We start from the raw sequence: 12,271 nt of genomic DNA on the forward strand, positions 1-12,271 counted from the left end.
GTTGGTTTCTGAGGGGCCAGGGTGCCTGGACCCACTCATTCCTGAAGATTGCAGCATAACCTGCAGTACTGGCTGCATCTGTACAGGTAACAGGGGATTTATCGGAGAAGAACATAGACTTGCTGTTCCATGATGACAGAAATAATTGCTACATAAAAATGTCAGCTTTTGCTTGGAGTCTATGTCAATAAAGCTATCATCATCATTTAAACCATACAGCATGCATAATAGATGCGAGATAAAGGATCTGCCTTCTGGAATTATCCTCATGGCAAAATTTAAGGTCCCTAAGAGTGATTGCAACTGTGAGTGCAAACCCTTCTATTTAAACAAGTAGATAAACCTTCCAGAATTCTGCTGACTTTCTCTTCAGGTAAGCTAGCTTCCAGGGATTGAGAATCGAGTACAATCCCCAGGAAGGTGATTTTTGTACCAGGCCCTTCAGTCTTGGCTTCAGAGATTGGTACACCCAGAGTGTGAGATAGATTTACCATTCGTGCTAGACTAACTGGGGTAAAGCAGAAGCCAGCACAAGGTTTCCGCAAAGATATCGAACAACAGTAAGCTTCATAGCAATATAGTACTGGTCTTCCCACTTAAATCCCTGCAGATGCCACAGGGAGGGATGGATAAGTAAGAGCTTGAAGGCATTAGTTATGTCAGTTTTACATAACCATGCTCCCCTGCCAACATTGATGATGGTAGTGATAGCATTGTCCACTTTAGCGTACTGAAGGGAAAAATCCTCAGAAGGGATTAGGGAGTTTAGTGTAGGTGTGGTGGAGAAAGGAAGAGCCGAAAAGTCCATTATCAAGCATAGTTTATTCGAAAACTTTGCAGTAGCGATGCCCAATGGGCTGGTTTTCCAGCTAGAGAAGGGAGGCAGAGTGAAAGGGCCAATCATGAAGCTTAGCTCAAATTCTTTAGAGATAAGTAACCACACGGCTTGTGGGTTATTCAAGGCAGATTGTAGATTAGCACATTCGAGTGACTGAGGGGATTGTGACTAATCCTGTGTGGAATCCGTGAGTGAGCCCTTCAGTGAGAAATCGAATTAGGTGAGGTGAAGGGTGCTGTGATAAACAGTGCTACAAAGTGGGGAAGTTAACTGGTGAAAGTCATTGCCTATGGAACAATCTATTTGGGTACATGGTTTTTGCATGTGCCCAGAAACACAGGGAGCAAACATGCAGCAACCTGCAGGTGCTGTACCTGCAGCCACCGGCGTTAAAGTTGTTGCAAATCTGAGATTTGCCCAAAAAGACAATGCCTCTCCACAACTTGTTTTTTAGGTCCCGTTGTATGGGCCTGGCAGACTGGGGTACGGAGGCTTGGCTGGTGGATGGGAGCTCAGCATCGTTGTGGCACAGATTTGTTGCGTGAGTAGATGACGAGCAAACTGCACAAGCTGGAACGTTTAGACTGGCAAAATGCCTACAAAATAGTTCCATATCAAGAGAATATCAAGTTTTAATGCTAAACTGGGCAAGTGCCGCGGCTGCTTTTGTGGAAAATGAATTATGATAGTAAAAAAACGTGAATCTGCCGTACTTATGCCTGAGGTTGACCAGCTTGTGCAAGTACAAGTCGAACTCGTCACATCTTTGGGGAAAAACTGAACATATTACATCCCTAAACAACCCGAAAGCTTAAACAAACTCTGGGATAGAAAGTTTTTTGTTAAGCATAGGGTTTCGTGCCTTCATAACAACCAAGAAGTCACCAAATGAGTAAGACTTGTTGTCGATGACATCCTGTAATGCTTTGAGCAAGGACACCAAGTAGACCTCTTTGCCCTCCAAGATGTCCTTTCTCAGCGTCATAGGAACTAGATGGGCTGGCGCGATTATGGTACTGGTGGAGACTGAGGGGATAACAGGAGGAATGGCAATGGGGATAACAGGAGGAATGGCAGCCGAGGAGGAAGTACCAGCAATCGTAGCAACTTCCAAGACCCGAGCCTAGTAGCAATGGTGTTAACGGAGGAAGTCAAATTATTAATTGTGTACAGGTCGACCAAACTGGGTTGAAATATCCCTTCATGACTGGGACCAGGGGTTTGAGTCATTCTGAGACCTTAACAATCTGAACAGTTCAGCTTTCCTAGCCGTGGCTGGGTAGGCTATATGTTTCTTCTTTAATTCGGCCGTGATCTTCGGGATAGTCCATGATCTTAAAGAACTAGGACCAGCTGAATCCCCTTGCCTGGATGGGGAATCATTCCTAGCCGGGGTACTAGGTACAGATAGGGTGTCGCCTTGAATGGACTAGTTTGACACTGTAGGTAGGAAGAATAGACAACGTGTAACATAGTGTTAATGATCGGTGAAACAAAAAATGGCGGACTGGTAGTAGCTAATGCCAAGTGGCGAATTTGTATTACCTGGAGGTGAATTTGATGATCCCTAGCTAGGCACAGAGCAGCGAGAGAGGCTTTAACTAGGAATTGGCACATGGGTGTAAATACCATCTAGCGTAACGCCGAGGAAAATGCCTCAGGTGACCGATAACCGATAGACAAAAAAAGGTTGGGTGTGACAGGTGAGGCCCTGACTACACCTAGCTAGAGAAAATGCCAGTCCAAGTTACCACGTTACTATAGGGGTATCTAATTCAGTAAATCATTCGGTACCTTGGTCAAGTAACTGGGCCTGTATATGCGAGGTTGGAGCGGGAACAGGAGTATCTACTCCTGAAACTAGAATGACAGATGGGGTAGTGGGTAAACTAATATCTGGGAGAAGACCTATGAGCAAACCAGACCTAACCAGACCTAATTATAGCCATAAACGGATAACCTGTATTCCATAAAATAAACAGTTGAAAGAATATAGACACTTACTAACACGTCTAGTGGAAAAGTGACCTATAGTGTTAGCCCCCAAAAGCGGCTACTGTGAAGACAAATGAAGCAGTGAGTAAACAAATACGTGGGACAAGACCTATGGACAAACAAGATCTAATATACCCAAGCAAATTACATGTATATCAATAAAAGTGTAAAGTTGATAGCCACTTACTAATAAGTCAAGCGGCAAGAATGACCTATAGATTCAGCCCTGGAAATGGAAACACTTGCAGGCCTGTGTGGGTGAGCATCAGAACCTATGTGGAGACAGAACTAAATCAACTACCAAAAAAAAAAGCTGCATTTTTTTTTTTTTTTTGAATTTGACTGTAAAGATGTAGGTGCTAAGACAGACCCCATGACACCAAATATTCCTGACTGCAGAAACCATACCTTAATGCGGAATTTTCTACTAATTCATACATAAAGCACAGTATTTTTACCAAAATAATTACCTAGACAGGCCACAAGGTGGCGATAACAGCTTAAATAAATTGTAAATACCATATAAGAAAAGCTGAAATTCAGCCGAAAGAGGGGAATGACAGCGAAAAGCCTTTACCCTTAATTGTAAGACTGCTTTGAAAAAGCGGAACTGAAAGTGCCGAAGGCAGCACGAAATAGCCAAATACAGTGAGTAGTGTTGCAAGCACGTTTTGGGGGAAGCTAAACCTGCCGAACCAATCTTTTGGCGAAACGAAAGCCAACACGCGACAAGTGAATGTGTAGCCTAACTACACGTGGAGAACCCGGCGTGTATGCGGTGGCAGGGGGTCTGTGGCTCGATAGCGGTTGTAGATGTGTAACAGATTTTGGGGGTCAAATTTTGGAAAAAGTGTGATTTGTTTTTTTGGTTTTTTTTTTGATATTTTATAATTTCTTTTATAGTAAATTATATGATATGATGAACATAATGGTATCTTTAGAAAGACCATTTAATGGCGAGAAAAACTGTGTATAATATGTATGGGTACAGTAAATGAGTAAGAGGAAAATTACAGGTAAACAAACACTGCAGACATTTGAAAACTGCCCTGGATGACTGGATTTATCCGCACATACAAATGTTTATGATGGTATTTACCGTCCTGACAGGAATAGTTGTACCCTTCTGCAACCATGCGCCCGGATACCTGATAAACCCAGAATGTCTAGGGACGCCGGCCGCTGAGGATCTATGTCACTTTATGGCCCCATGGCCGCCCACATTGATGATGATGATGATGACGACGACGACGACGACGACGACGGCGTGCGTGTGACATCACGCGCGCGCATGTTTTGGGGTCAAAGGTCGGTTACAACCAATCGGATAAACAGGAGGGTTATTTAAACTAATTTTTACATTCTCTCATTGCCCTCTTGTGGTTTCTGCCTGATGGTAATCTGAGAGTGCGTTCCTGATCTTGATATTTTGGTATTTGACTTTTTGCTTCGTTCTGACTTCCTTGATTTCTGGTATCCTTGACTTTTGGCTTTCCATCATTGTTGTGTCCCACTCTGTGTCCCTGACCACGGCAAGTATCCTGACTATTCTTTGGTACGTTAAGTCCGGCCATTCTAAGGCCCGGTAACACGTTACCTTTTAGTCCTAGGTGTGATACAATTTTGCGTGCCGGATCATTGTCTGGTCACAAAGGGGTTAAATTGCAGGGTTAAAATTACAGGTCCACTATACCCAAACCACTTAATTGAAATGTAATTGTCTGGGCTTCTTTAGTGTTCCTTTAAGTCACAGTACGCATAAATTGTGCCTCTTGGCTTTTCTTAAAGAGATTCAATCCAGGTGAATAACATTTGCTTGGCAACCTGTGCTTCAGCTATAAATTAGTTTCATTGACAAAAGAAAGCTTGCTCCCCTTAAGATGTCAGAACAAGGCAATGGGCATATAATTTCAGTAAATATTCTACAAGTCCTACACTAAAAAGAAAAGGTAATGAAAGTGTAGCTTTTGGTTATGGTACTTGGAGTGCCCATAAAAAACACAATACAGGTGGTCCTCATTTTGCGACCTACCTGTTTTATGACGGCTCGCACTTATGACCAGCTCTCTCGCGGGGTGGTAAGTGTGAGCTGTCATGGGAATTAGAGGGATTCCCTGCTCTGCTGCATTCTTCTTTATTCGGTGATATTTCCCTGAACATAGACGAACGCAACAGAGCAGGGAATCCCTCTAATCTATGTTTGGGGAAATTTCCCCAAACATAGATTAGAGGAATTCCCTGCTATGTTGCGTTTGTCTATGTTCAGGGACATTTCCCCCGAACATAGAAGAACGCAGCGGAGGAGGGAATCCCTTAACTCCTCACTTACCGACCAATTTGTCGTGGAAACGGAACCCAGTCGGTAAGTGAGGAGTGTCTGTATCTTACAGTGTTTAATTAAGTGTTTTAAAGCATACAAAAAAAAATATTGTTTGAAAATAAACACAGACTACAGTATGAACTGAATGTCAGAAAACATTTAATGTTTTAAGCTTTCTTTTAATATAGATCAGTAATGTGATATAGTTTTAGTAATGTCTCACGTGTAATTAATAGTATTTTGTTTTAGTATTCATCTTTATTAAATCTTTGCACTTTACAGTATATTGAAATATATTGAGAAACGTAGCAAAATGATTATAAATAATATAATAGCATGTAAAGTTGGAGAGAGAATGCAGCGTCGTGAAGTGAATTCTTGTCTTGTTACTGTGGGAAATTTGCACTATAGAGAATATCTTATTACTCTAGCAGCTTTTCTATCAAGGTTAATGGGTTATGCAATGTATTCATGTGAATTTGAATTACAGAATGTACATTTTAATGCAAATTTTCACACAAATCAAGTTGTGTGTTTTTTTTTTTTCTTTCAAAAATTGAAGGGTCAAGTTTCCCTTTCTTTTTTCCTGCTGAACATTTTCAGTAACAAGTGAGTTGTTATGCCTTAAAAACATAGCTACAAAGTATTGGCCAATATAACAGAGTTGTACAAATCTCTAACTCATCAATTTTGGCCGGTGTGTGTTTTATTTAATTTTCTTGATTTTTTTTTTTTTTAAACTCCCCTTTCACTCAACATGACTCTGTTTAGTAAAAATCCAAAATACCACTCTTGGGATACAGCAAAAGATGCAGTCTATAGTAGATTGGGCGTAATGCTGGTGATTTACGCCCTTTCCAAGGTATATAAGTCACTGCAGAACCCACCAGGCTGGCCTATCGTGGCAGTTATAAACTGTTTTTGGTGTTGATCTTATTTTACTATTGCATCTGGGATGCAAACATGCATGTTAATTTGTAACAAAACCTTGCCTTGTAATGATGTGAATGTAAGAATAAATATTATATCCTTGCTTTTGCCAGTCTTTGTCCAAGATACTGACTTTCACTGACCCAGCTGAAAATACTAATGGCCGCATTGTGGCTTCATATGCAGTCTACTGACAGTGGTGTCAGATGTTTGATGGGTGTCTTAAAATAATCATACCATACTATACTTTAGCTAGCTTCCTCCAAGTACGTCCTGACCTCAAAATACTATTCTAGTTATGTCAGATGTTCCGTTAAATGATGTACTTAAAAACAAGTTTATTGATGGTGTATACTGTAACTATTTGATTTTCTTGACAGAATGAATTTTCAAATGGAGATTTATTATTGGTCCGGATTACACCAGATGAAGAAGGAAAATTTGGATTCAACCTGAAGGTAAGGTGGAATGTACTGTTGCTTTTTGTTGTAACTGTGCAAAAATAATTTACTGATAGTTTTCTATTGGTATTCACAATGTATTTGTATATTATTGGTATTTACATTGTATAATAATTACAAATTAAATGTTCCACACTGCAGACATCATGGGGAATTTTAGGAAGTTAAGTACATTTTGTTTACATATAGATACAACTCAAAGTAAAAACTAAAAGTAAAAAGTAAAATAAAAAAACAAAATCTGTAAAATATTTATCGCTTTCAATTACTTTGCAGGGAGGTGTTGATCAGAAAATGCAGTTGGTGGTATCCAGGATAACTCCAGGTTCCCCGGTAAGTCTTACTTTGCCCTTGGATTCTCTATAAACCTACAAAATAAAGTATACATGCGTCTTGTATAGAGTAAGTCAAAGGCTATACACCACCCAAAATCATGTATGACCATTAATTTTAGATGAATTTCATCATTCCCATTATGTAATAGACCAATGGGTGTACTTCTGATGAATGTTATCTTAGTGGTCATCTTGAATACATTGTCTTACAGATAACTGGATGGGTCCTGATCTTCGACTCATCTTCTATGGTTAGAATTGCTATGTTTCTACTAACTACAGTATTGAATTGTGTAACTCCATCTCATTCCCTTTCATAAGTATGCATATCACTTCTTACTTTACAATGGAGAGAGATCACTGGACATTACATTCCTGTGGTTTCTTACATGATACTCCCACACTGCAAACTCTTTGCCCCATGCTGACAGAATTCACGATTTTAGAATAAAACAAGTTTAAATTGTCTCAAACTTTCTAGCACACAAGTAACAGGATTTACATTTTTATATCTGCAATGCATGGCATATTATTATTATTATTCATTTATTTTTTGTGTGTGTTTGTACCAATAATACCCCTCTGGAAAAACAATTAATCATCTACAAGTAAAGTTAACAATGGTACCACTTTTCTTAATAAAGTCATACAAAGACCTACCCCCATTAACAAAAAAATCCCCGAAAGTCAAATATTTACATACAATTTCCAAGACTTAACAGTACATAACTGTTTAAAAATCAGAATGAATCAGAAACAATGGACTTAAAGTTGATTTAATATATCTTGTACAGTGAGGGAAAAATGTATGTGATCCCCTGCTGATTTTGAATGTTTGTCCACTGACAAAGAAATGGTTGGTCTATAATTTTCATGGTAGGTGCATTTTAACAGTGAGAGACAGAATAACAAACATACAAATCCAGACAAATGTCAGAAAAGTTATTCATTGATTTGCATGTCAATGAGTGAAATAAGTATTTGACCCCTTCGACTTAGTACACCTTCGACTGTATGTTTCCTTTCTTGTAATACATTGTAATACATTGTAGAAAAAAGGAAATTTGGCATTAAGAAGGCCTCTTAAGAGAGAAATGTGCTCTCTTCCTGCATTATAAATCCAATAATAGCTGTACCGCTTAGTTTCCTTCACTTCACTTCCAAGACATGTTTTTTTTAGCTCTGCAATATTACTTTGCCAGTTTGTTTACCCTTTAAGCACAGACTAGGGACATTTAGTGGCAGTGAGATAGATACTATTTATTTAGTGGATAGTACCCTCGAAGACACGATAGGGCATTGCTAGATAATGTTTACTTATTGATATTTATTTGGGGACTGAGTCTCTCTTTCTCTTTAGTTAATATCCACTATTTATCTCTATTATTACATGTAAAAAAGTGTTGCACTGTTTCCCTGATTTTTCCGGTGGTGTAAAGTTTGTCTCCTTGAAATTCTATAATTGAGATATTTGAAATACTCATTACAGCAACAATTTAAATGACCCTTTTTCTTGTAAACTTGTTGCACAAAATGATTTGGATAATTGCTTTGTTTTTATCTTGCATCTTATCATTTTATCTTAATGTTGTTTCATTCTATACTTCTGACACACTCCTAGTGGGAGACTATTAGTTTCACACTAGTCTGGAACTGGGTAAAGCCTAATACTAATATTTCTATTGCTATCGAAGTGCCTTTTGGAATTTCATTATTTATTTAGTTGTTTACAGTAGTTTTCAAATACAGACTAATAAAAGCTATATTTAAAATACACACACGCCACACACCACTCAACACACACACACACTCTCTCTCTCTCTCTCTCTCTCTCTCTCTATCTCTATCTCTCTATCCAATGAAATAGCTTTGTTCTGTCTAATGTTGATAATCCGTTAAAAATCCATATAAATAGAAAATAAAGAACATTGTTTTTAAAATACACTTTTAAATTGTAAATGTTTATCAAGGATAAAAAAATAAAAAGGCAAAAAATAAGGCAGTCAGAGATGTTTTTTTGTTTTTTTTTTTAAATTAATAGGAGCCATGCCATAAACCCCCCACAACAACACAAACCGCTTCTGCCAACTTTACCACCAACATATATTATAATAAGAATTTAAAAAGAAATAAATCAGTTATTTCAAGCAAATAGAAAGAAACCTCCCAAGCCAACTCGGTGCATTGCTTATACTGATCTAGTGTATACAAATGCCTCCATTAGATGTATCTCCTTATTATGGTTGAAACATTCCTCAATGTGGGTGTACTAGTTGTCTTTCAATTCAGAGATGTGTATACATTTTCCATTTTTTTCTAGATAACCAATCTACATTATGAGCTATAATACATATTTGTAACTGTATAAGGATATAAGCATATACTCTCAAAATCTTCTCTTACTGTGGATTATGGTGGATAAACGTCCTGTAGCCTGTTTGTTGATCATTAAAACTCACATTATCTGTGGGAGTAGAAATGAGTTCAGAACAAGGAGTTAGAGTGCTTAGAAGGAAGGATTTTCGAATACTATGAGCAATTTTAGTGAGCCAATCTTCTATAAATGGTGACTTACAGGGTTATTTATTAAAGTGAGAATTTAAAGCAAATTTCACATTTAAGGCTAAGGTAACCAAACTGACAACATAGCTGACTTAGAATATTTTTCCAGTTGACCTTAAATTTGAAATTCATTTTGAATTCTCACTTTAGTGAATATTGGTGTTCTGAAGATACATTATACTAAACAAAATTTTTTAGAAAAATATGGGCAAAAGAGTGGAGAATTCTTCTAAATGTTGTACAGGCATGGGAGAATAGACGCGAGAATAAAGATAAAAATATCTTAACATAATAACATGACTTATTTTTAAAGTTTTTTTTGTGTGTTTTAATAGGCGGACAAATGCAACCCTAAACTTATCGAAGGCGATCAGATTGTGCTGATCAATGGTCGTGATATATCAGAGCACACGCATGACCAAGTTGTAATGTTCATAAAAGCCAGTCGAGAATCTCATACACGGGAACTTGCACTGCTGGTTAGGAGGAAAGGTAAGCATTGCAATTTTGTAAATGGTTTAAAGAAAAGCAAGACACACAATTTTGTAATTCGGGTATACATGAGTATTATTTCCTGGGAACTGCTCAGCAGTTTGGCAGCTGAGTAAACACTATATGGTTAATGTATTGGGATACCTGATCATTATACCAACAGGGACTTTTTATCATTACATTCTTGCATTCATTGCATTAATATGTAGTTGGTCCTATCTTTTCAGCTAACAGCTTGCACTCGAGATTTTTGAGTCTTTCTTTGGGAATCTTTGCCAATTCATACAGTAGAGCATGTCAAAGGTCAGGCACTGATGTTGGATGAAAAGACCTGGCTCACAATTTCTATTCAATTTCATACCACAGGTGCTCGATGGGATTCAAGTTAGGGCTCTGTAGGGGGAAGTCAAGTTCTCATCAAACTCAGTCTTTATGGCTTTGTGCACTTGGGCATACTCAAATAGTAAAGGGCTTTCCCCCAATCTATTCTCACAAAGTTGGAAGCATAACATTGTCCAAAATGTCTTGGTATGCTGAAGCAGATATCAGATATTAGGATATCCCTTCATTGGAAGTAATGGTCCTAGACTAACCCCTGACAAACAGCCCCATACCATTATCCCTCCCCTACCAAATTTTACAGTTGGCACAATGTAGTCAGGCAGTTAACATTCTCCTCGCATGCACCAAACCCAGACTCACCCATCAGACTGCCATACAGACAGGGGTGTATTTACTCCGAGGCAAACAAGGCATTTGCCTCGGGTGGCACTTTCTTGGGGGGTGGGGGGGCAAAAAAATCCACCCCCCCAATCGCCCTGGCAAATGCCTTGCCAGCCTCTTGTCCTGGGGGGCCCAGGAGCTGGCCGAGTGGCCAACCCAGGGCCCCCCTGGCTAGCAGCGGCGGAGCTTTCCGGGCAGGCGGCGAGGGAGCAGTAATCCTCCTGTTCAGCTCCCTTGCGCACACCGCAGTGATGCCGGAATATGACATAATTCCGGCCCCGGCATCACTACGCAGCGCGCGAGGGAGCTGAACAGGAGGATCACTGCTTCCTCACCGCCTGCAGTCACCAGCCGGCCGCCCAGCAGCCCCACTGGACCCCAGGGAAAGTGATAATACACCCCAGCATTCCCAAAGGTAGGGAGGCTGGGGGGATTGCATTTTTAAAAAATGTGAGTGTGTTAGTGTGTGTTGGTCTGTTAGTGAGTGTGTGGGTGTCTGTTAGTGTGTGTGTGTCTGTCATCTGTTAGGGAGTGTGTTACTATGTGTGTGTCTGTTAGTTTGTGTGTCTGTTAGTTTGTGTGTCTGTTAGTTTGTGTGTCTGTTAGTTTGTGTGTCTGTTAGTTTGAGTGTCTGTTAGTGTGTTTGTATGTATGCATGTCTGTTAGTGAGAGTGTATGCGTGTCTGTCTCTGTTAGTGAGTGTGTTAGTATGTGTGTCTGTCCGTGAAAGTGTGTCTGACACTGAGTGTATATGTGTCTGTCAGTAAGTGTGTATGTGTATTTAGAAGGGGGACAGGGGGAGGAGTGCATGAGTTTTGTCATGCTTAGGGCAGCACAAAACCAGGATACACCACTGCATACAGAGAAGTGTGATTAGTCGCTCCAGAGTTCAATGGTGACATGCTTTACACCACTCAATCGATGCTTGGCATTGTACTTGGTGATGTGAGGCTTGCATGCAGCTTCTTGGCCATGGAACCCAAATACATGAAGCACCCACCACTCAATTTTTGTGCTGACATTAATGCCAGTAGTTAACAAGTTTGAAACTCTTGAATTATGGAGTCAGCAGAGCGTTTCTGACTTTTACACACCATGTGCCTCAGCACTCCGTGACCTTGCTCTGTGAATTTACATACTCTTATACTTAGTGATTGCTGCTGCTACTAAACTCTTCCAGTTTTCAATAATACCACTTACAGTTGACTGTGGAATATTAGGGATGCAGGGACAAAATTTCGCAAACTGACTCATTGCAAAAGGTGGCATCCTATCACAGTATTACGCTTAAATTCACATAGCTCTCTGAATGCAGACTGCATGGCTGCGTACTTAATTTTATACACCTGTGGCAAAGGGTCTGATTGAAACACCTGTATTCAATAATTAAGAGGTGTATCCCAATATGTTTGTCCATATAGTGTATGTTGCATGCTGGATAAAGTAACCATCAGTACAGTGTCCTGCTTCATACCATAACTCTATAACTGGAATACTGTGTAGAGTAAACCTAGAAGCATAGAATGTGACGGAAGATAAGAACCATTCGGCCCATCTAGTCTGCCCAATTTTCTAAATACTTTCATTAGTCCCTGGCCTTATCTTATAGTTAGGA

At 39.5% G+C, this 12,271-nt stretch overlaps 1 protein-coding gene across 1 annotated transcript in view; it reads left to right on the forward strand.

Annotated features, from left to right (window-relative positions):
* The window catches only part of PTPN3 (protein tyrosine phosphatase non-receptor type 3), a 263,560-nt gene that overhangs the window by 224,222 nt on the left and 27,067 nt on the right, over positions 1-12,271 (forward strand). The window contains exons 17-19 of the mRNA XM_063451879.1: positions 6,464-6,541; positions 6,821-6,877; positions 9,777-9,933. Coding sequence (XP_063307949.1) covers positions 6,464-6,541; positions 6,821-6,877; positions 9,777-9,933 — 292 coding nt within the window. The remainder of the gene's footprint in view (positions 1-6,463; positions 6,542-6,820; positions 6,878-9,776; positions 9,934-12,271) is intronic.

The sequence above is a fragment of the Pelobates fuscus genome, chromosome 4, assembly GCF_036172605.1.
Source record: "Pelobates fuscus isolate aPelFus1 chromosome 4, aPelFus1.pri, whole genome shotgun sequence".
NCBI lineage: Eukaryota > Metazoa > Chordata > Amphibia > Anura > Pelobatidae > Pelobates > Pelobates fuscus.